This window comes from Eleutherodactylus coqui, chromosome 13, assembly GCF_035609145.1.
Source record: "Eleutherodactylus coqui strain aEleCoq1 chromosome 13, aEleCoq1.hap1, whole genome shotgun sequence".
NCBI lineage: Eukaryota > Metazoa > Chordata > Amphibia > Anura > Eleutherodactylidae > Eleutherodactylus > Eleutherodactylus coqui.
In genome coordinates this window covers 90414226-90439655 of record NC_089849.1, presented here as the reverse complement: position 1 = coordinate 90439655, position 25430 = coordinate 90414226, and the positions used below count along the sequence as shown (strand labels likewise).

The window sequence follows — 25430 nt, the reverse complement described above, 5'->3', positions numbered from 1 at the left end:
TTTTCCCCAGCTTAAAATGTTCTTTCTTGTCCGTATCATTGGGGGACACAGCCAGACCATGGGATATAGCTACTGCCACTAGAAGGCGACACTGAGCAAAAAGTGTTAGCTCCTCCCACTAGCTATATTCCCCACTGCAATCAGTTTTTAGCTTAGTGTCTGCAGGAGGCAGACGTGTTTGTTTAGGTCTGGAAAGAAGACTTTACTTGCGGGAATACGGGGAGTCGTGGGCTTTTCCCTGACTTTCCTGTCCTCCCGGGGGAGGGCGCAAAAGGTGGTGTCTCCGCCACGCTACTGCACCCAACCCAAGGAAGAAAAGGTGGCGCGACCTTACCCTTGTGCATTGGAGTTGTTGCCCGCCAGCAATAGGGTTCCCCCCTTCTGGAGTGGCTCCTCTCCTGGTGACGGCGAGCGCGGGGGGAACACGGCTGGAGCACAGACGGTGGATTACGGCTTTCAGGATCACAGGGAGTCGGGTACCCCTTTATTTGCATTGCCCTAAGTCCCACCCCGGTGTTGGGCATGGAGTCCCGTTGTCCTCCCTAGGGGAGCAGCAGCAGCCCTCGACACAGAGGAGCTGCGGAGCGGCAGGTGAGTTACCTGTGACATGTGAGTGCGGCGAGGGAGCCGGCAGCTGGAGGAGGAGCACGGCAGCAGCACAGTCCAGGGCTGAGTGGGCTGGAGCGCAGCGGTGGCTGCAGGCTTCCTACAACGGGAGAGTCTGTCGGGGTCGGTGGTGGCCGCAGCAGGGAGTGACTGCGCCAGTAGGGTGCGGCCTTACCTGGGCGTGGCTTGGGGCGCAGAGCAGCTGTGGATGGCTTCCGGGTAGTGCTGCCTGGGGCCGGAGTGAAGCCACGCCCACCTGAGCGGCGCAGGAAGCTCAAAAGGGACGGCCCACTACAGAGAAGGGGCCGTTTCTCTCGGGACTATTCCTTCCTGCTTGCAGGTGTAGGAGTGCTGGCAGCGTCTCTCACAAGTGTGCTACACAGAGGAGTAGCCTTCCCTGCGACCCAGGAGCGCCAGCTGGGACGGGACAGCCGTGGGACAGGGTAAGCTTTGCTGAGGCAGCTCTTCCCTGTACTATATCCCCCCTGCAGTTACCCACTTGCAGCAGAATGGGGTGCACTTTTTTCTTTGCATAACACCATGTCTGACCCCAGGCCAGAGGGTTTCGGTCAGGCTACAGGAAGGGCAAAGTTTTATGCTTGCGCCCTATGTAATGCAAAGCTCCCGTGCGGTCAGACGGAACCCCGCTGTGCGAATTGCACCCCGGCTTGGCAGGCTCCAGGAACGTCTGTGTCCCCCTCCGCCCCTGTAGAGCAGGCGGCCGAGCCCGCGGCGTTCTCTGGTTTAGCTAGCATGTCTGCGTCAATATTGCGCAGATTACATTCGGACACAGAGACTTCTCCTGAGTGGTCACGGGGAAGGTCGCAGTTTCGCCTGGCGATCGAGCACCCGCTTGCCCAGGGTGTTGTGGTGCCAGTTCCATCCTGTCAGCGCGGACGGGGATTTTATTCAAATCTTTTCGTAGTCCCCAAAAAGGATGGCAGGGTCGGACCAGTCCTCGACTGCAGGCGGCTGAACCACTACATCAGGACAAGGCACTTCCGCATGGAATCCCTCAGGTCGGTAATTGCCTCTATCGGTAATTGCCTCAACCTAGAGAGTCTTCACATTACGTTGCAGACTCTGGAAGAATTCGGATGGATCGTCAACCGCAGCAAGTCATGCCTAGTCCCAACGCAGAAGCTGGAGTTCATAGGGATGGTATTCTACACAGGGAAACATCAGCTACGCATGCCCCCGGTCAAAAAGGGAGTTGTTGGTCAGGAGCGTACGATCCCTGCTCCAGAAGAAGCCGGTGTCCATCAGGCATTGCATTAGGGTGTTGGGTCTGATGGTGGCTTCTTTCGAAGCAATTCTGTTTGCGCAGTTTCACTCACAGACTTTCCAACATTTCATGCTGTCGTGTTGGGACAGATCGGCGCTTGCATTGCATCAGCGGATTGCGGTGTCGCCTCGGGCTCAAGCCTCTCTACAATGGTGGTTGGACCCCAACAGAATTCAGGGAGGTCACTGGCGACCACGGACGCCAGTCTTCACGGCTGGGGAGGTACTCTGGGAGGTCTGTCCACCCAGGGGGTGTGGTCTCGGTGCTAGGCCGGACTTCCGATCAACATCCTGGATTTGCGGGCAATCTGGCTATCGCTGCAGCACTTCGCTCCTCTCCTCAGAGGCAAGGACGTACGGGTTCAGATGGACAATGCGACAGCGGTCGCTTACATTAACCATCAAGGGGGCACTTGAAGCGCGAGGGCGATGGTCGAGGTGTCCAAAATACTCGGTTGGGCAGAGTCTCATCGGTTTACTATCTCTGCGGTATACATACCGGGGGTAGAAAATTGGGTGGCAGACTTTCTCAGTCCGGAGACGGTGGACCCAGGAGAGTGGGGGCTGCACCCGGATGTGTTTCAGGCGATTTGTCATCGCTGGGGTCCTCCAGATGTGGACATGATTGCGTCCAGGTTCAACCACAGGGTACAACCTTTTGTGGCCAGGTCCCGGGACCCTCAGGCGTTAGCAGTAGATGCACTAGTGATCTCATGGTCAGGTTTCCGCCTTCCATACGTGTTCCCGCCTTTCCCTCTCATTCCGAAGGTACTCAGAAAGTTCGGGAGGGAGGGGCGCCCGGTAATTCTAATAGCATCGGATTGGCCAAGGCGAGCATGGTACGCGAACCTCATAGAGCTTCTGGCCGACGTACCGTGGTGCCTTCCAGAACGAGAAGACCTGCTGTCACAAGGACCTCTCTTCCACCCGAGTTTAGGGTCTCTTCATTTAACGGCCTGACTGTTGAAACCGCGATACTGAGGAAACGGGGTTTTAAAGAAGAAGTTATTCGGATGATGATACAGGCAAGGAAACCGTCGTCATCAAAGATTTACCATCGCGTTTGGAAACGCTTCTTTGTTTGGTGCGACGAGCGCCACCCAATGCGGTTCTCACTGGCTAATATCCTGTCTTTTCTGCAGGCGGGGTTGGAATTGTGACTAAAGCTAAGCTCGTTGAAGGGCCAGGTGTCTGCTCTCTCAGTCCTCTTTCAAAGGCCAGTAGTCACAAGGTTAGCAGTCCGTACGTTTCTTCAGGGGGTTTCCCATGCGGTCCCTCCGTTCTGGTCACCTACACCCGCATGGGACCTTAACTTGGTTTTGGATGCATTACAATCTCATCCTTTTGAACCACTTAGGGAGGTACCGCTGCGGCTTTTGTGTTGGAAGGTGGTCTTCCTTGTGGCGGTCACCTCGATACGCAGGGTATCCGAATTGGCTGCCTTGTCAGTTGAGCCCCCCTTTTCTGGCTTTCCACCAGGACAAGGTGGTTTTAAGGCCAGTACCAGAGTTTCTACCGAAGGGGGTGTCATCCTTCCACCTTAACGAAGACATCGTCCTCCAGTCCTTCTGCCCGGCTCCGGTACATCCGAGGTAGCGAGCCCTGCATCGGCTGGACCTTGTTAAGGCCTTGCAGATGTATGTTGCAAGGACCAAGGACTTCTGGCGGACAGAGTCATCATTTGTGATTCCGGAAGGGCCACGTAAAGGATCGGCAGCTTCTAGTGACCATCTCCAGGTGGAAGCGGATGCTGGTGGCAGAGGCTTACCGCGCCAAGGAGCGGTCGCCTCCATTCCGGGTAACGGCTCACTTGACGCGGGCGGTGGCGGCCTCGTGGGCGGTTCATCATTGGGCTTCAGCCCTGCAAGTATGCAAGGCAGCCACATGGTCCTCGTTGCATACTTTTTCTAAGTTTTAAAGCGTCCATACCTTCGCATCAGCGGACCCCTCTCTGGGTCGGAAGTTCCTACAAGCGGCTGTCCCCTGACTGCTCGGGATGGGTCGTAAGTAGCCCACCCCTTTTTTGATTTCGGGACTGCTCTGGAACGTCCCATGGTCTGGCTGTGTCCCCCAATGATACGGATGAGAAACAGGAATTTTTGGTATACGGTAACTTACCGTAAAATCTCTTTCTAGTCACATTCATTGGGGGACACAGCACCCACCCTTCTCTTTGAGGTAGCATTTCGCTGAAACTTTCTGTTCTATGGTCGCAGATGGCGTTATATTAATCCAGAACATTTATGTGTTTGATTTATGTCGGAATATTATTATATTGTGCTCCCACTGGCTACTCCTACTGCTTGCATACAAAACTGATTAGCATGGTGCCTGCATGGGGGATATAGCTAGTGCGAGGAGCTAACACTTTTTGCTTCGTGTCGCCTCCTAGTGGCAGTAGCTATATCCCATGGTCTGGCTGTGTCCCCCAATGAACATGATGAGAAAGAGATTTTACGGTAAGTTATACCAAAAATTCCCATATTCACCGAGTATCTACATTTGGCCACTTTTCCCCAGTTGTGGACTATTTAAGTTGTTCCGTCAAACAGACAAATGGTCCGGCTCCTGCAGCTTCCTAGGGGAGATAGAGCAGGACAGTCTGCCCACTAAACCTTGAAGTCATCACACAGCTGTATCAACTGCCAGACAGCCAGGTTTATTGTATACAATGTGTGTGTGTGTATATATATATATATATATGTGTGTGTGTGTGTGTGTGTGTGTGTGTGTGTGTGTGTATATGTATATGTATATATATATATATATATAGTGTAGTAGTGCAGTACACAGAAGGGCCTGTAGAGGGCCAAAGACAGGACTTCTGGTGCATGGGTTAACCAAGGGGTGGAGCAGGAACCAGATAAAAAAAAAGCCAGTTCCTGCCAAAAGCGTCAGCGAGAGGACCAGTGCAGGCCAGGTAAAATGTCACTGAGCTCAGAATGGAATCTCTTAAGGTCCTCCTCAGTCTCTGTCCATATAAACAATACATCATTTATATACCTCCACCAAGCCTGGACACAAGCCCAGGCTGGGGAGGTATAGATGTGCATCTCTTCAATGTATGCCAAAAACAAATTAGCGTAGCTAGGGGCCATATTCGACCCCATAGCTGTCCCGTGTCGTTGGCGATATAAGTCACCATTGTACATAAAGACATTCTTGCATAGCATATCCTCCAGTAAGCCCAAAATAAAGTTCAGCTGATGGTTAGTCAGCTGAGACTTCATTAAGTGCCACCTAAGCGATTCCAGGCCCTGATGGTGTTCTATAATGGTATAAAGGGACACGACATCAAAAGAACCAAGAATGTAATCTTCTTTAACCTATACTCCTTGTAGTTTAGTAAGAAAAGAGGTTGTGTCCCGTATATACGATTTACTGTCTTTGACATATGGTTTCAATACTCGGTCCAAGAATTTTGAAGCATTGGAAAACAGAGAGCCACGACCCGAAATTATAGGTCGACCTGGTGGGTTGTGTAAATTCTTGTGAGCTTCTGGTAATGTATACAAGATTGGCAAAATTGGAAATTTAGAACACAGGAAATTAACCAACTTAGCATCAATGACATTGTTATGTAGGGCTTCTTCAAGATCTAATTTCAATTGTGCATGATATTGTGCAGTAGGATCTGTGCTCAATGGCTCATAAACTTCAATCTCACCGAGTTGTGACAAAATCTCTTGGTGGTAAGTGGTCATATTCATGACCACCACCCCTCCCCCCTTATCTGCTGGTCTAATAGTAACAGTAGGGTCACAGCTCAACGCTTTCAAAGCCAGTTTCTCACTCAAAGTGAGGTTGAAACCAGAATTTTTCCTTATTGAACCTTTTAATTTTTTAATATCACTATTACCAGATTACTATAGATCGTAATAGCTGCATCTTTGGTTGGTGGATTGAATTAACTTTTGGTTCGCAAATTCAGTTCTTTAGAAGTAAAACAGCCTTCCGAGCTTTCAAAACAACCATCATGATTGACAAGACGTGGTGTGTCAGAGAAGAAACATTTCAAATTCAGATGTCGAAAAAAGTGTTTACACTCTAAGTCAATGTTAAACCAATGAGGTTCAGATCTAGGACAGAACCTGAGTCTTTTAGAGAGAACACTCCGTTCCATATTTGTCAAAGTCCTAGAGGAAATATTAATCACAAGAGATGAATCAGACCCACTCTCACCCTCTATGTCCTCCTCCGAGCGCTCAATCGGGTTAGGATCCTCCTGTTCTCCCTTTCTGGTGCGATGGTGCTTGCGGCCTCCACGTCTCCTCGATATCCTCCTGTACGATGATGGAACCTTCTTCCCCTCGTGGGCGGCCGGGACTCTAAAAAAGAGACTGAGGAAGTGGAAGGAGGAATCTTGTCACCTGCACCCAACTCATCACGAAAAGTATCATCCGCAGAGTCAGATGTGAATGAGGGGGAATAGTATGGTATGCTTTGTATGGTTCTGATGTTTGGATCATTGATCTGGCTCATTGAAATGGCTCAGAGATCTCAAGGACTATCCGAGTGGATTTGTATTCAGTTGGCAAAATCCTAAACGTAGGCCAAGCCCTCCAAAAGAAGAATCACACTCTAGGGGCAGAAATAGATCCAATAGGCGCAGGGCCCCTAAGTACTCTGGACCCAGTGGACCCACTCTAAAAGTTTTCTGGAGGTCACTCTTTCATCATTCTGTTGAACCTGGTTCTTGGCTGTCTCATTTAGGCCAATGCCTACTGACACCTTTCACTGGCCCACTCTATTTTCCTCCGATTTTGGTCATCATTCTGGCACTCGTCGGTGGGAGACTCCCTGCACCTCCGCTGACATTTACCTTATGGAAGAAAATCAGCCCTCCTCTCATCTGATCCCCACTGTCTGAAGCAGGTTATTGCACTCCTGACACTGTAATACAACTTACCCCAGGGGACATGCCTGAACTGCTCAAGATGGTGATGTACAGTGCTTTGATCCCAACTCTTCCTACTCCTTTATGAGCAGATGAAGGACTATTCACATTGTTCCTTGCATCTTAAATGGACCAGAACCTCCTCGGGGTAAGAGCTGTGTCTCAATGATGATGCCCCAGCACCATATAGTGGCCAGACTGTGACACTACTCTTTATACTCCACAGAATGCCTAACACTGTGCGCACTCCACTGTGGTGCTCTCAATACTGATAACTCTGTTTATGTCAGAATCCTCCCCGTGTAAATTTAAAGGGATTGTCCAGTTTAGAAATTTGTTGCCATATACCATGTTAGAGAATTCTGAATGAATAGGGGAGAGTCCTCTGTTCAGGAGCCTCATGTCTTGGCCATATTGGAGAGTGGATTCAAAGAGTATATTTCACTCTGAAGGATCTTGTCCTATCTTAGTGACATCTATTTCCCCTGCCCATGTGCATAACCCTCATTTATCAATGTTGAACTCGATTTACCATTTTTTTTACCCAAGCCCCCAGCTTACCTAGATCCATTTTCAGACGTACATTGTCCTCCAAGTAAGGATTGTCCACAGTTAGACAACCCCTGTAAATACCAACTGTAAGGGTATGGTCAAATGGCGCAGATATGCTGCAAATTTTGCATGCAAATGCAAAAGACAGTTTATTACTGTAGCAGGAGAGTGGCTGAGATTTTAACAAATCCCATTCACACACTATACTGTGAAGAAAAAATCCAGACAGAAATTGATGTGTTTTAGATATCAATTCCATCGCCTGTCAATGTATGTTGTGAAGTTTGACAGTGGATGTCAATCCACAGCAGAACAAAAAAAACTCATAAGTTTATTTTTAAATGTGAATATTCTTAAGGATTTTTCCCACTGCGGGTATCAGAAAACCTAACAGAATATTTTTACATGTGAACACATCCTAAAATTTTCAGATTGACTCTTCCTTTTTTTTTCTAAGATGATTCTATATTCACCATTTTGCGTAGGGTATAGAGGGGGAAATTATTGTAGATGTCAGCTCTGCAGAATAAACCATTAAATAGAGTACAGTTTCACTTCATTTCAAGTAGTGACCGATACTGCATTATGAATGAGTAAGGAATTGTTAAACATCTTTAACCCCTTCCCGCTCCATGACGTACCGGTACGTCATGGGAGCCTGGTACTTCGCGCAAAATGACGTACCAGTACGTCATTGGGATAGCGCGAGATCATGACTGACCTTGTGCTATCCCGCAGCGGGAGCCGGCTGTCAGTCACAGCCGGCGTCCCGCTGTTAACCCCTTCCCTGCCGCGATCTAAGTAGATCGCGGCAGGGAAAGAGTTCACAGAGGGAGCGCACTCCCTCTGTGTCTCCATCCGGCTCTTGCGATGTCATCGCGAGAGCCCGGCCTGTCACCATGGCAACAGGACGCCAGACACTGGCGTCCTGTATTGCCTATGCCTATGATCGCTGTATAAGCGATAAGGCATGGCAGAGCAGTAGCTCTGCCATGCCTTATGACAGCGATCATAGGCACAGTGCTGCAAGTCCCTCAGAGGGACTCAAATGGTGAAAAAAAAAGAAAAGAAAAATGTAAAAAACCCCCCTTTTTATGCTTTTTCTAATATTAGCATAAAAAAAGGTTAAAAAAAAATTAAAACCCCACATATTGGGTATTGACGCATCCGTAACGATATGTACAAAAAGTTGAACACGCTTTTTATTTTGTACAACAAAAAGCGTTTAAAAAAGCGCTAAAAAACAGAGGCAAAATGCTAATTTTTAGCATTTTGCCTCACAAAAAATGCAATAAAAGTGATCAAAAAAGCCGTACATCCCCCAAAATGGTACCAATAAAAACTACAGCTCGTCTCGCAAAAAATAAGCCCTTATAGAGCTCCGTAAACAAATTAAAAAAAATTTCCAAAAAAAAGGCTTTTTATTGCAAAAAAGTGTAAGAACCTAAAAAAAAATATAAGAATTTTGGTATCGTTGTAACTGTACCGACCCGCAGAAAAAAATTGTGTGTGTCATTTATGCTGCATGATTAACGCTGTAAAAAAAAAAAAAATCTATGTCAGAATTGATGCGTTTTCTCTCCCTGTTATCATAAAAAAATAATAAAAGTTTTACGATATTATCTATGTACCCAAAAGTGGCACCGATAAAAACTACAGCTCGCCACGCAAAAAACAAGCCCTTATACGGCCGCGTCCACGGAAAAATAAAAAAGTTATGGCTTTTGAAAAATGGAGATGGAAAAATACCAAAAATCGCTTGGTCCTCAACGCCGAAATAGGCCGTGTCATTAAGGGGTTAAAGGGGTTCTGTCAGTAAAATAAAAAAAATGTATACTCACCTGCATCCCTGTAGAGTGCAACCTGTAAAAAATAGCGCACAGTGCCGAACCTCTTATCTAACCAGAGCAGCACAAAACCATTGTCAACATTTTTTGAACCAGAGCCACCCAGCCGGAGGGAAACTACATTGGATTGTCAGACATATGTGAACCAGCCTCATAATCAGAAGAATCTAACTAGGAGATTGTAAAACATTTTAAAAGCCTCTTTACAATTATTTAAGGCTGCTAGTTGTTTTCACAGTCCATCTTTGAAGCAAATGTACCCTTAGATCAGTATCAGATGTCAGTAACAGCTATTTTCGACCATCTACTTGGCTGTGGTGAGGGGTTATGCCGCTTAAGACATCAATAGCAACATCAGTAGGATATGCCACTCATTTGGGTAGGACGGTGGCGAGCCACTCATATAATGTTTGTGGTAGTGATCTAGGATTATTTCAATATTCAATCAAATCGGTTCTATACTATTATGAAAGTATGGTCGATAGAATAATTCCTCGTTTTAAGTAGATTCAAAAGGTCCAATGTCCTCTATATTCAATAAGATCGGTTCTATTCTATTAGGAGAGTATAGTAGGTAGAATGATTCCCAGTTTTAACTAAAGTGCAAAGGTCCTAAGCGTTTCCCCGGAGGTCTCAGTTCGTCAAGGACCCTTATATTTCTCAGTAGTAGTAATAATCTCTCTGATGGATCAGAACTTGACTATGTTGCCATAAAAACACATGAATCCCTTGAATAGAAAAGGACTAAGATTGTAGGTCTCACAAAGAAAAGTAGATGGCTACCAGTCAACTAATTACTAGTCACTATTAGCTGATCATCTAAGCCTAATTTTCTTCCCCCCACCCCTCCCTTTTGGTAAGGAGAAATACTAGGCTAAAAAAGGTTAACTCGATCATTCACCCCAGCTACACGACTGCCTGTGGACCAGCTTCAGCTAAATATCACTAACAAGCTGGCTAATGATTCCTAACAAATTTTAATTGATTCAAAGCTAGCTAAAAAGCATGAGCCATGGGATATCTCCCTCATCATAACTAAACCCAATAGTAGCAAGAGGAGCATAATAATCCTGCCTAAAGGCCATAAACAAAAGATATCAGAAAATAAATGATGAAAATACCAGCAGTCCTGATGGTGGACTGCTGGCGTATATGAATCAACTAGTTATTAGTATTATTTATAGTACCAGTGTATCTGGTGGCGCTTACTAATATAATAATACATAGTGAAAGGGATTGGAGTTGGTCAAATATTTCCGTGCAAACAGTAAGCTACTGGCATTATTTACAATTGTCCTGAACATTGCAGACAGCTATGAAAAGTCCACTTCACCCAAGTCCCATGCTTGTATCTCATAATGATCCCAATTTGTAACATTTGCAATGTTGATTTACAATTACTGCATTTTTAACAACTTTTTTTATTATTATTGTCATGACATGACTACAGAATACACATTATATGTTACATATTAACTAACATATTATCAAAATGGTATTGACCAAGCACTTCCAATATATCGTGACAAACATCACGTATAGGGAAAGAAAAGTATTACCATAGAATATGCAATAATAGGACACCAAATATGAAGAGAGAGATCGGCGTAGAACCAGAACAGTCCGGTGGATGGATACTAATATAAATTACAACTTTTGCTTCTATTATAAATAATGTCCATGTCAAGGAGAAGACTATTGTCCAGGTAAAACAAGGGCGTGGCACACAATTCCCCTACATTTGTGGCTTCAATTTCAGTTTAGTCTAAATAAGGAGAAAAGTGATCACTGCAGTCTAAGGAAATCATCACACCAAGGAAACTCTATTGCAGACTACAATGACAGGGAGCAAGACTCTACTACTCAACAAGTCTGCACCCTGCCCCTCTTGTTCTCCTTGGAATCCCAGCCAAATGAAAGTTAAGGACCTTGTGTGACCATAATGTGAGAAAATCTGTTAAAAAAACGTTATCTGTGCTTAAAAATATTTCACATATTACGATATAAAAAGGGCCTGTCCCCTGTGTGAATTCTTTGATGTTTCATGAGAACAGATTTCTGGGTGAAACACCTTCCACACTCCGAACACGAAAAGGGCTTCTCTCCTTTGTGAATTCTCTGATGTTTATCAAGAACAGATTTCTGGGTGAAACACCTTCCACACTCCGTACATGAAAATGGTTTCTCTCCTGTGTGAATTCTCTGATGTTTAACAAGAACGGATTTGTCAGTAAAACATTTGCCGCATTCGGGACATGGAAATGGCCTCTCGCCCGTGTGAGTTCTCAGATGATTAACCAGAACTGCTCGCTTGTTGAAACATTTCCCACATACTGAACATGAAAATGGACGCTCCCCTGTGTGAATTTTCTCATGTTCGCTAAGGCCTGATTTATAGGTAAAACATTTCCCGCATTCTAAACATACAAAAGGTTTCTCCCCTGTGTGAATTCTACCATGTTCAACAAGGCTTGATTTTCGAGTAAAACATCTCCCACAATCTGAACATGAAAACGGCTTCTTCCCGGTGTGAAGTTTTTGATGTTCAAAAAGACCCGATTTCTGGGCATAAGATTTCCCACATTCTGTACATGAAAACGGTTTCTCCCCCGTGTGAATTTTCTGATGTTTTATAAGATCCGATTCCTGAGTGAACCATTTCCCACATTCTAAGCACAGAAATTGAGGTGGACCCATGTTTGCTCTCTGCTGATTCAGAAGATACGGCCTTTGTGCTAAGTTTTTTCCATCATCTCCTGTGTAACGTCGCTGATGTTCTATAATATAAGACTCCCAAGTAGAGGATTGGCCACTCTCACCATTATCTGATATCGGAGTGAAATGGTCCTCAGGCTCAGGAAATGGGAATAGATTACTTTCTCTATATCCTGTACTTTGTGTAGCAGTTGGCGATTGATCAGAAGACGTTCTTTGGATATTGGAAGGATAAGATGATGGATCGCTGCTAAATAGTCGTGGATGTAAACTGGAATGAGTAGAATTCTCTGCTGAAGACCCGTATGTGATACCATTATCTTCCTCTAAATCTGTGGATAAAAAGGAGATGTCACTCTGCATGCAGGAAATCTATCTCATAGAGTTGATATTGGCTTGCCAAAATTACAGTTTTTGTTTCATTATGACATATAGCAACTTTATTAACACAAAGTTAGATCAGGGCATTTAAATGTTGCTGTCATAATTGACTGCTGCAGTCAGCTTGAGCACTGATTGTGGCTGTTGTGGGTGGGTGTCGGCTGTCCAAGACCCCCGATCCCGCTCTATACAAACCCAGAACCTCCATGATGCAACTGGACATCATGGAGCGAATAGGACATCTTACAACAATTCTAATGTGTTCTCGCAATGAAATCAGTATTGTAGAAATACTGTGTGATCGTCGTATCATTGCAACGACTCGTTACATTGTATTGTGGCAAGATGCGCCCATGGAAATCTTGACCAGAAGTCATTTTTAATTGACCCTGTGATATCTTCGTTTTAGCTACATATTAAGTTCTGATGGAGAACCCTTTTGCCACTGCACCTAATTACTATCAATTTAATCCCTTAAGGAGCAAGCATAGTAAATACATGGTGCTTGGTCCTGGGCTTTAATCCTGGCTGATAGCAGAAGTACGGTGCAAGATGTAAGCCGCCGCTCCTATAATCAAGCAGAAGCAGGTCGGGTCCTCAGCTGTCAGACACAGCCTGGAGGAGAAGGGAGAAACGTTTTTTAACCTGGCTTAAAGAGCGCTATGTACTTAGACATAAAAGGTATTGTTACTACACGGGGATGTTTTCCTCTGTAACTGGGGCTCCTATGGATTCGGCTGCTATGGATGCCCCAGCTACAGTAGAAAAGTGTTAAACTAACAAAAAAAAACACAATGTGATCGACCCCCAGTGGTCTTAAATAACGTTATGGGGGACATAGATGTTAAAAAAAAATAGTTACAAAAGTAAAGTATAAAAATAATGACAGAAAAAAATAATAATATAAACATAAAAAAGAAAATGAGCGACCGCCGACGCCTACCAAAATCGTCGCCGTATACGTTCTGTAATCCGAAGCTATACAAATTAGATATCAAAACGTTTGAAACAAAATGAGGAACCCGTTCCTGTACTTTATTTTAGCGTAAAGATACCATTTTTAAAAAAAATAAACAACTAAAAACTTAAAGATTTTTTTTTAGCTGTTTACTAGAGATGAGCGAACACGTTCGGCCCCGCCCCTTTTTCGCCCGAACACCGAACTTTGCGAACACTTCAGTGTTCAGGCGAAAAAGTTCGGGGGCCGCCGTGGCAGCGCGGGGGGGTGCGGCGGGGAGTGGGGGGGAGAGGGAGAGAGAGAGGGCTCCCCCCTGTTCTCCGCTACTGCCGCCCGCGCCGCCGCGCATCTCCCCGCCCCCCGGCGGCACCCGGACCTTTACGCGCGAACACTGCAGTGTTCGGCAAAGCCGGTGTCCGGGTGCGGATGTGTCCGTAACGGACACGTTCGCTCATCTTTACTGTTTACCCATAACAAATTTATAAAATGGGAACAAAATTCAGTAAAAAGGATATAAGAAAATAGCTCTACACATCATGGAAAATGCAGCAAAATTTATTTTGGTAGCTGAAGAAGAAAAAAGAAAGAAAAAAAGGGGCAGTAAAACCACCACATGGGTAAAAACTGGTCCAAAAAAACACCCTTTGCCCTTGAGGGGTTAAGTTGTCACAAATTATATACTCTTCCTTGGCTAAAAATACTCAATTCCTCCAACACACTAGCATTCTTGTCATCAATGTGTAGTCCGTTTCAAAAACAGACGACATTCACCTATTCAATTCAATGGGAAGAGAAAAAAAATTAGATAGAACACGGATTTCATCTGTAAACTGCTTTTTTTTTTTTTTTTAAAGATGCCGAGAAAAAGAATGATCTTTTTGTCAGTTTTTTTTTTTGCAGATTTAAAAAACTCATGGCATACAGAGAAAGAAAAATGATACACGGACCGTATATGGAGGCCATATGTAGCTGCACCCTTATAAAAAAATCAGTTTTTTGCAGATTTAACACAAACTCCTTCTTTAACACACCTCGCCTAAAGCTGCTAGACTAATGATTTTGACTGAGAAATATTTAGTAGACCTTCTGCTAACGTATAGGAATACAGCTTTTTGGATTAATACTCACCTGGGCTGATGTCTACAGGAACATCCTCTTCCTTACACTGCTGATCCGCCTTTACATACACTTCTTCTTCATCACCATCTACAACTTCAATTTTAATATCAATCAAGTCTTCACCCGGATTCAACTTGCAGGAAAAATAATGTACGGATCAACATTTCAGATGATATAGTGTAAAAATGTCTAGAACAATTAACCAGACTAACATTGCTTTGTCCTATTTAATGGTGTCCCAGCTTCAATATTTAGCAAAACTAGCAAAAATATTGAATTTAACCCCCCAGCAGTTTTGGATGAGCTGCGTTGGTTCTGCAGGAAAAGGACACTACAGTTTTGGACGAACAGATTTCATTCTACTTTAAATATCTGTACCCCCAGTTCTATCAATGTCCTTTTGGTATCATTATAAAGCTAAGATTGTTGGCTTTAAAAAATTACACCAAAACCTTACAGACCTGGAGCTACAGCCATCTGAAGTGGGGTCGGGAATACTAATTTTACAGCTGTCTGTTTTCAGTCAATGTGTGCAGAGAGGGCCAGCAGGCATCAGAGAAGATCTGTGATCCTCCTGTATATCTCCCTGTTGCAGGGAAGGGATGACACTAATTTTTGTTCAGGTTATCATACCCCCCTCTCACCCTCTCAGTCAATCAGAGAGCATATACTCTATGACTGTTACATATGGGGTTTTTCCCAGAAAAGGAGTGAAATGATGAGAAGTTGCTCATCTAATCATTCCTCTACACCAGGGGTCCCCAACCACCGGACCGGGGCCGGGCCGTTGGATGTTTAGCGCCGGTCCGGGGCACCGCCGGGAAATTTTGCTCTAAACACAAGACCTGCGGGCCGAATCCGGCCCACTGCCTTGTGTTTTGTGGCCCGCGGCGTGCGGACGCCGCTCACCACTGAAGCGATTACCAGTGGGGGCGCCGCAGCTCCCCGCTGGTAATCGCGCTGATCCCGGCGCACACTGACGTCTGTGCAGCCAGGATTCTCTTCCCCGAGTCCCCTGCTCATTAGTTCCGCAGGAGAGGACTCCGGGAGGAAGCGTTCCGGGCTGACGTCAGAGCAAGCAGACAGAGAGCGACAGCAGGGAGGGGGTAAGTATATGGGTTGGGGGGGCTGCTTACTACCAGTGGGGACTGCCTATTATTGGGGGGGGGGCTGCTACCTATTACAGGGGAAGGGGCTGCCTATTACTAGGGGGGCTGGTTATTACTGGGGGGGCTACTTACTACTGGGGGGCTTGCTTACGGGGGGGGGACTACCTATTACAGGGGAAGGGGCTGCCTATTACTGGGGGGGCTGCTTATTACTGGGGGGGGGGGCTGCCTATTACTGGGGGGGCTGCCTATTAGTGTGGGGGGGGGGACCTGCTTATTACTGGTGGGGGCTACTTATTACAGGGTAAGGGGCTGCTTATTACAGGGGAAGGGGCTACCTATTACTGGGGGGGCGGTTATTACTGGGGGGCTACTTATTACTGGTGGGCTGCCTATTACTGGGGGGGGACCTGCTTATTACAGGGGAAGGGGCTGCCTATTACTGGGGGGGGCGGTTATTACTGGGGGGGGCTACTTATTACAGGGGAAGGGGCTGCCTATTACTGGGGGGGGGGGGCTGCCTATTACTGGGGGTGGGGCGCTGCCTATTACTGGGGGAGGGGACCTGCTTATTACTGGGGGGGGGGTTATTACTGGGGGGGGGAGCTGCTAATTACTGAGAGGTGGGGGCTGTCTATTACTGAGGGGTGGGGGCTGTCTATTACTGGGGGGGGGGGCTGTCTATTACTGGGGGGAGGGGGGGGTATAAATTATATGCTGCCCTATGTGTGTGCTGGGGGGGGGGGATAGATTATATACTGCCCTATGTGTGTACTGCCAGGACATTCTAAATGTCATAATTAAATAAGAATGGGCTAAACTCCAACCCCCTTCATAACCCCGGCCCATATAACCGAATCCGGCCCGCTGCCTTGTGTTTTGTGGCCCGCGGCGTGCGGACGCCGCTCACCACTGAAGCGATTACCAGCGGGGGCGCTGCAGCTCCCCGCTGGTAATCGCGCTGATCCCGGCGCACACTGACGTCTGTGCAGCCAGGATTCTCTTCCCCGAGTCCCCTGCTCATTAGTTCCGCAGGAGAGGACTCCGGGAGGAAGCGTTCCGGGCTGACGTCAGAGCAAGCAGACAGAGAGCGACAGCAGGGAGGGGGTAAGTATATGGGTTGGGGGGGCTGCTTACTACCAGGGGGGCTGCCTATTACTGGGGGGGGGGCTGCCTATTATGGGTGGGGGCTGCTACCTATTACAGGGGAAGGGGCTGCCTATTACTAGGGGGGCTGATTATTACTGGGGGGGTTGCTTACGGGGGGGGGGGGGGGGGACCTGCTTATTACTGGTGGGGGCTACTTATTACAGGGGAAGGGGCTACTTATTACAGGGGAAGGGGCTACCTATTACTGGGGGGCGGTTATTACTGGGGGGGCTACTTATTACTGGTGGGCTGCCTATTACTGGGGGGGGACCTGCTTATTACTGGGGGGGTTGCTTACGGCGGGGGGCTGCTTATTACAGGGGAAGGGGCTGCCTATTACTGGGGGGGGCTGCCTATTACTGGGGGGGACCTGCTTATTACTGGTGGGGGCTACTTATTACGGGGTAAGAGGCTGCTTATTACAGGGAAAGGAGCTGCCTATTACTGGGGGGGCGGTTATTACTGGGGGGGTGGGGGGCTACTTATTACAAGGGAAGGGGCTGCCTATTACTGGGGGGACCTGCTTATTACTGGTGGGGGCTACTTATTACAGGGTAAGAGGCTGCTTATTACAGGGCAAGGAGCTGCCTATTACTGGGGGGGGCGGTTATTACTGGGGGGGTGGGGGGCTACTTATTACAGGGGAAGGGGCTGCCTATTACTGGGGGGGGCTGCCTATTACTGGGGGGGGGCTGATTATTACTGGGGGGCTGCCTATTACTGGGGGGGGGACTTCTTATTACTGGGGGGGTTGCTTACTGTGGGGGCTGCTTATTACTGGGGGGGGCTACTTATTACAGGTGAAGGGGCTGCTTATTACTGGGGACGCTGCCTATTACTGGGGGGGGCTGCCTATTACTGGGGGGGAAGACCTGCTTATTACTGGGGGGGGGGGGACCTGCTTATTACTGGGGGGGGACCTGCTTATTACTGGGGGGGATGGTTATTACTGGGGGGGGGACCTGCTTATTACTGGGGGGGGACCTGCTTATTACTGGGGGGGGGCTACTTATTACAGGGGAAGGGGCTGCCTATTACTGGGGGGGCTGATTATTACTGTGGGGGCTGCCTATTACTTGGGGGGAACTTCTTATTACTGGGGGGGTTGCTTACTGTGGGGGCTGCTTATTACTGGGGGGGCTACTTATTACAGGTGAAGGGGCTGCTTATTACTGGGGGTGGGGCGCTGCCTATTACTGGGGGTGGGGCGCTGCCTATTACTGGGGGTGGGGCGCTGCCTATTACTGGGGGGGCTGCCTATTACTGGGGGAGGGGACCTGCTTATTACTGGGGGGGGGTTATTACTGGGGGGGGGAGCTGCTAATTACTGAGAGGTGGGGGCTGTCTATTACTGGGGGGGGAGATAAAGATAAATTATATGCTGCCCTATGTGTGTGCTGGGGGGGGGGGGGATAGATTATATACTGCCCTATGTGTGTACTGCCAGGACATTCTAAATGTCATAATTAAATAAGAATGGACTAAACTCCAACCCCCTTCATAACCACGCCCCATATAACCAAAGCCCCGCCCATGTCCCGCCCAACCCTGCCGGGCCTTGTAAAAATGGTCTTGCTGGAAGCCGGTCCCTGGTGCCAAAAAGGTTGGGGACCACTGCTCTACACCACTTAACCCTGCAGATGCTGCATTCATTGCTGACCATGGTATCGAAATGTTTTTACAGAAAAAAAATCATTTTCCCCCTTACATAAGGCTTTAAATATTGAAAAATAAAAAGGACAAAAAAAACTTCACATAATTAGTATTGCCAAATGTACAACTACCCGTTCTTTAAAACAATACATTATTTATTCAGCACAGTTAATTCCATAAAAAAGAGAAGACAAAATTGGAGTTTTTGGGTCATTTTGCTTCCCGAAAACAGGAATAAAAAATTAATTAAAAAACTGTGTATACCTCAAAATAGGACAAATAAAAACTACAATTTGTCCCACAAAAAACAAGCCTTGACTGAAAAAATTAGAATGCTTTGGTCCTGGAATATGGCACCACACTAAAGGTATTTTTGTAAAAGAAAAAAAAGTGCTTATATTGTCCAAAAGTAGCAAAATATAATAAAACCTCCACAAATTTGGTGTTATAACTGTAGAATTAAGACAACATAATATTTATACCACGCTGTGGATGTCCTAAAAATAAATAGCAAAAAACTGTGGTGAAATTGTATTTTTTCCATGGTCCCCCCCCCCCCCAAAAAAGCTATTCAAAACAATATATGGACCCGAAATAAGTTCCTATAAAAAGTAGAACTCGTCCCGCAAAATACAAGGTGTCACATAGCTGTACTGATGAAAAATGTTATGACCGCTGGAACACAAACGGGGAACGATTTACTGGCTCCTAAATCTAAAATTAGTTATGTCACTAAGGGGATAAAAATGCACTTAAAGGGGTTGTCCCGCGAAAGCAAGTGGGGCTATACACTTCTGTATGGCCATATTAATGCACTTTGTAATATACATCGTGCATTAAATATGAGCCATACAGAAGTTATTCACTTACCCCTCCGGTGCTGGCGTCCCCGTCTCCATGGTGCCGTCTAATTTCAGCGTCTAATCGCCCGATTAGACACGCTTGCGCAGTCCGGTCTTCTCCCTTCCGAATGGGGCCGCTTGTGCCGGAGAGCTGCTCCTTGTAGCTCCGCCCCGTCACGTGTGCCGATTCCAGCCAATCAGGAGGCTGGAATCGGCAATGGAGCGCACAGAGCCCACGGTGCACCATGGGAGAAGACCCGCGGTGCATCGTGGGTGAAGATCCCGGCGGCCATCTTACTAAGGTAAGTAAGAAGTCGCGGGAGCGCGGGGATTCGGGTAAGTACTGGACGTTTTTTTTTTTACCCCTGCATCGGGTTTGTCTCGCGCCGAACGGGGGGGCTATTGAAAAAAAAAAACCCGTTTCGGCGCGGGACAACCCCTTTAAGGAGACAGAGTTCTGTGCCTAATATATATTTGCATGAGGCATAAATTCAAAATCTACAAAAATAAAGAACGTGACATTTTTGGGAGGGTTTTTTTACGTTAAATGATGGTTGGGAAGGTCTAAACAGCCCTTTTACATGTCATATACAATATCTGGTGAGCCTTCAGTTTTATCTACCTGATGATCCTCTAGGACACTGTGATGTTCCTCTGGACAATCCTGGGAACACGTAGGACTGGGACAGCTCTCTGGTGGGTTTCTCTTACTGGGTTCATCTGTAGACAAACAGTGACTCGGTGAATAAATACATTATGTAATAATCAGATGATGGGTTGTCTAAGGGCCCTTTTACACGTGATGACCTGTTGGGTGCAGATGCTTGACAGGTTGTCCCACTGATAATCGTTCCTGTGCTTTTACACAGGAGTGATCATAACTAGTGAATGGAGGTGAAGTAGGTCGGGGATCGTTTCGGCCTGGCAGCCTCCATTCACAGTAAACAGGCAGTCCATATGTGATAACTGCCTATTCACACGGCCGATCTGTCATTCAGTTTTCTGCATGCAGAAATTGAAGGACGTTCGAGAACGTTACAGCCTGTGTAAAAGGGCCCTAAGTGACCCGCAAAATGTGTTTCCTACACTATTCATGAAGGTTTTCTCCTACCGGGCGATGACAGTGGCTGGTGGTTCTCTATCATGACATTCTTGTATAGATCCCTGTGATCTTCTAAGTAATCCCACTCCTCCATGGAGAAATGAACCGTGACATCCTGACACCTTACAGGAACCTGACAACACAATATACAGTCATCACCCAGACACATCATCCCTTGTATTACTCTATAATGTCCCAGCATTCCCAGCAGTGCTCACCTCTCCTGTCAGCAGCTCAATGATCTTGCTAGTGAGATCCAGGATCTTCTGCTCACTGTTTCTTTTATGAACTTTGCGCCTTTCTCCTGACAAAAGGGGATGACTTCTGGGTTTCCCACATCTACTTGATGTTTTTTTAACAATTGTGTAATCCTATATATGGAGGAAGAGGACAATTCCATGACAATACATACTTCCAAAATCCCTCACCTCTCCAGTGTAACCTTATTCCGGGGACCCCTTACCTCTTCAGATGAGTTATTACAAGTTATCTTCCCAACGTGCAACAAAACGTCTTGGGCTTCCGTCTCCATTTATATAATATTTCTGTATCGGAGTGTCATTAGATTGGAGTTATGCGTGTTTCACATTGTGAAGATCATTTGTAATAACCCTCGTCTATGTAATTATATTGCCATCTGACATTATTCCCATGAGCCCTCACCTCTCCAGTAAGCCGGTAGATTATCTCCAGTGTGAGGTTTAATATCTTTTTGATCTTCTCATTCTTGTCCTTTTCCATCCTTGACTGGTGAGTCAATAGAAGAACCATTGCCTTGTAGAGGAGAGTATGAAGAAACTTTAACTATGAGGGTTCTGTACTGCAGGTACAAAGAGTAGCATTGCTAAAGAATATATCAGACATGTGGCAAATTAAGAAATTAGCCTGAACCTAGAAGAATACATTTCCCAAAATTCTCATCAAGAATTATGTATTATTGAAGTATGTAGAAAGTTATCCTCTCTAACAAAACAACAGACATTCAAACATTCCCCAAGGCATTTGAAACACAAGTTGCTGCTTAAGGTCTGTATCACTTAAGCAAATAGGATTACATGATCACACGACCTGATCTCTAAGAAACTCAGCTCTTCTCAAACCAGTAAGATGTTATAGATCCATAAAGGTAAGGCTTCTTTTACACGAGCGCATATCAGCTGGCCGATATACGCTACGTTGGGGGTAAAAAATCTGGTGAACGAGTGCGCAAACCATGGCCTGGTTAGGCCGGGGCAAATGCGCCGAGCTCACCGGGCCATTGTCCAGTTCCCCTCCCTCCCCATTGCAGGCTCATCTCTTGTTACTCCACGCTTATTCTGTGCAATGGGAGGGGGTGGAGCTAAGCGTCAGTCCGCCTCGCCTCCTCCCATTGATGGCTATGGACAAGAGGTTAGCCCCGCCCACCCCGTCAATAGCCATCAATGGGAGGAGGCAGGGCGGACCGGTGCTTAGCTCCGCCCCGTCCCCTCCCATTGCACAGAACGAGCTGGGAAGAATGAGAGGTGAGCCTGCACGGGGGGAGGAGAACAGGGAGGGAGTTTGGCAGCAACACTGCTAAACTCCCTCCCACCTACGGCCGCTGCCATGGGCTCCCATAGGAGCCCATGCAGCGGCCAACGTATTCCCGGCCTAAAAGATAGTTCCAGGACTATCTTTTGGGCTCGAAGTAAAAACGCCCGGTGCTATATTGGCTTGCCCGGGCGTTTTTATGTCTCAGAAATACACCCATGTGATCTGATTCATTGGAATCCAATGCATCAGATCACAGTGCATATCGGCCGGCCGTGTTTATTGAATCGAACCTGGAACCTCCAGTACTCCAGCCAGCAGCTCTCCCCGTTGAGCCATTAAAGGCTTTGGATACATTCCCCTGCTGAACTTAGCCTTCTTTCTACTATCTACTACAGATCCTACTATCCAGCCCTTGTTCTAGCTCCACTTGTTCCTGATTAGAATCCACTCTAAAAGCCTGGCTTTGGCACTCCCTCAGTGTGAGATTATTGTGCTCTTTGCCTTGATCAAGCGTCCCCTCCTAAATCTGCTGCTCTCCTGCAAACTGTAACTAACTTTCTGCCTCATCCATTTGTACTGTAAACGTGACTAAACTATAACGGCTCCTGGCTTGCATCTGACTACGCTTTCCACCTTATCTATTTGTACTGCAAACATGACTATCTTCTGATGACCTCCAGCTTCCTCTCCAGTCCCGCACAGCTACTACACCCACGGCCCCTCTCTAGTGCTGGTAAGACGTTACACACCTACTTTCAGCCCGTAGGCTTATTTTATAGAGCTAAAAGTAGGTGACAGACTCCCTTTAAGTCTTGTAAGTTGGAAGACGGTGCTTACTTGAACTGGGCTTGTTTGTCCAGTAGATTCGACAAATACTCAGACTGAGATAATTGTCATGTTTTTATACCACTCCTGAACAATTTTTGGAGCGTGACAGGAAGCATTATACTATTGAAGGAGCCACAACCACTAGAGCGGTGGTTCTCAACGTGGGCATTATTGCCCCCTGAGGGGTGTTTTTACTTCTCTAGCGGGCGGTGGAATGAAAAAAAACAGCAGGGGGCATTGGAACATAAAGAGGGTGGTAGTGGGGCTTTCTGTGTTTGCTTTGTTGATTTTTTTCGCCTAGTAACTACATTTTCCTAAAAATTAGTAGTGATACCTCGGTTTTCATTGATAATCCTTCCAAAAACAATCGGTGAAATCCGAAACCGACGCAATTATTTCCATATGAATCACTTCCATGTAACGGGAGTTGTGTGCAGCCTATGTGCCTCTATCATATAATGTATGACTTTTATAACTCCATGACTCCGCTACAGATCAATCACACTTCATAACACTGGATAACTTACAGCACAACCTAACCTGCTGTATTCCATAATGCTGCTGATTGGATGGAACCACTTCAAACTTTCACTTGTGTGGGTTTCTGGGAGTTGTAGTGTGAGTGGACGCCATGTGTTTTTTAAGGAGTCATGGAGTTATAAAAGTTATATATCATTATATGATAGAGCAACATAAGCATTCTTGAAGCATATTTTATAAAAATGGCTCGGAAGAAGAAATGCCGTCAATATTCACAGGAATACTTGAAATACGGATTTACCCTTTCGCCTACAAAAGGAAAGCTTCCGTTGTGCCTCGTTTGTGAAAAAGCAATTTCGAATGAAGCTATGAGTGTTACGATCGTGTGGGCAAACAAAGCACGGGGCCCACACGATCATACCCAAAGAGGGCTGGATGCACGCACACAGGTTGCACACGGGTCACACAGGTTTCAGGCAACTGGCTCTGTGCTACAGGGGAGGATGGCATGGCCCTACCTGAGCGGGGGATTAGCCCCAATAAGGGCAGCCCAGCGGTCTTCAGATCTGGGCTTTAGCTGGTCCTAGGAGCCACGCACCAGAACTGGATGCATTCAAATGCCATATGACAGGGACTGAAACACACAGGACACACAGAGCCAGCATACACAGCATACAGCAGCCACAATGCAAACACTAGTAACAGATGATAAGCTGAATATAAATACCAGGTATTAGTTGACATTTTGTATAAAACATGGAAGCTAGCGGGCCAACTTCACGGCTCCTGGTTATACAGCTAGTCCCTACACTAACCAGGAGTCCAGCAGAACCAGACACAGATCACACAACACGCTAGGACAGGACACAGATTGCAGGTCCCACAACAAGCTGTACAGGACAGACAACAGGATACCTGCTTACAGGCACAGGCTTACAGCAGACTACAACATATAATGCAACCCCACGGACTCCACCCAGAACTCATGTGCACAGCAAGTCCAAGTGTCCTAGTACAGGGGGATAGACAGTCAGCCACCGAGCTGACATAGGGAGCAGTGTCAGGGATCCACCAACTGACACAGAGAGAGAGAGATAAGACATTTGGAGGCCGCACTTGTAAAGGGGGGAAGAAAGGGGAGCTGCATGTGTTGCCGACCAGGACTACAGGTGTCCAAACCGTCTAGAGGAAAGCAGAGAGACACAACCAGACCTACTAGACACAGACAAGTATTCATGACTGCACACTCTGGAACCCAGACAGAGACAGACAGGAGCTGGGTTTATATGTGAGCACAGACCCAGGGGATTGGCCAGCAGGAAGTACCACACCCAGCCACACAAAGTTGGTAAGCCTATTACATTTTTCCAAGGTTTAAAGTCAAAGTTTGAGAACCGCAGCACTGTTGGCAAGCTATTCGGAAAATCTGATCTCAATGCTGACAAAGGCTTCCTTGCTTCCTATAAAGTCTCTTTATCAATGTGGCATATCACATACTATTGGGGAAACACTTGTATTACCCGCAGTTAAAGAGACTGTCAGTACTATGCTGGGGCCTGACACGTGTGCCATGGTGAAATCGATTCCTTTGAGTAATGACACCGTTTCAAGAAGAACTGACGAGATGGCTGCCGATGTGGAAGAAATGTTTTTGGACATGTTAAAGAACACAGAATTTCTAATGCAAATTGACGAGTCAACGGTTAGAGACAATGAAGCATTGCTGTTAGCTTATGTTCGTTTCATTAATCAGAATTAAGAGGTAGTGAAGGAACTGTTGTTTACCAGAAATTTAACCAACCACACGAAAGGCTCCTCTATATACAAAAGAGTGGAAGAATTTTCCCAAGAAAAAAAATCCCTTTAACAAATCTACTTGCTTGTGCAACCGACGGAGCTGCATCCATGATTGGTCGTTATCGCAGATTTATAGCCCATTTAAAATCTGCTATACCTGGCATAATGGCAGTCCACTGTGTGATTCACCGGCAGCACCTTGTTGCTAAACATTTATGTGAGAGATTGCATGATTCTCTGCGCTATGTAATTAATGCTGTTAAGATAAAAGCAAACTCTTTGAACGAAAGTCTTTTCCGCAAGCTCTGTCAAGACCATGACGAAGAATTTGAACATCTACTTCTACACACTGAAATAAGGTGGCTGTCAAGAGGAAAGTGCTTACGACGCTTCTACGAACCTTTTGACACAGTAGTCGAGTTTCTTCGGCGATTGACCCAAACCTTTGTGATGCAATCGAACTATGACGTCTTGACGTTGCCTATCTCGCAGACATATTTGACAAACTCAATGAGGTCAACACAAAGCTACAAGAAGACAAAATTAATCTCATTAATTTCATTAATCTCTTCCTTCATTACCAACCGGACCTTCATACC

At 46.4% G+C, this 25430-nt stretch overlaps 1 protein-coding gene across 1 annotated transcript in view; it reads right to left on the bottom strand.

Moving 5' to 3' along the window:
• Positions 1-10623: 10623 nt before the first annotated feature.
• The window catches only part of LOC136587422 (zinc finger protein 850-like), a 49848-nt gene continuing 35041 nt past the window's right edge, over positions 10624-25430 (bottom strand). Inside the window, exons 9-14 of the mRNA XM_066585989.1 lie at positions 20878-20988; positions 20433-20585; positions 20224-20347; positions 19735-19832; positions 14369-14492; positions 10624-12233 (exon numbers count right to left, since the gene is read on the bottom strand). Of these exons, the coding sequence (XP_066442086.1) occupies positions 11176-12233; positions 14369-14492; positions 19735-19832; positions 20224-20347; positions 20433-20585; positions 20878-20988 (1668 nt within the window). The 3' untranslated portion in view covers positions 10624-11175. The remainder of the gene's footprint in view (positions 12234-14368; positions 14493-19734; positions 19833-20223; positions 20348-20432; positions 20586-20877; positions 20989-25430) is intronic.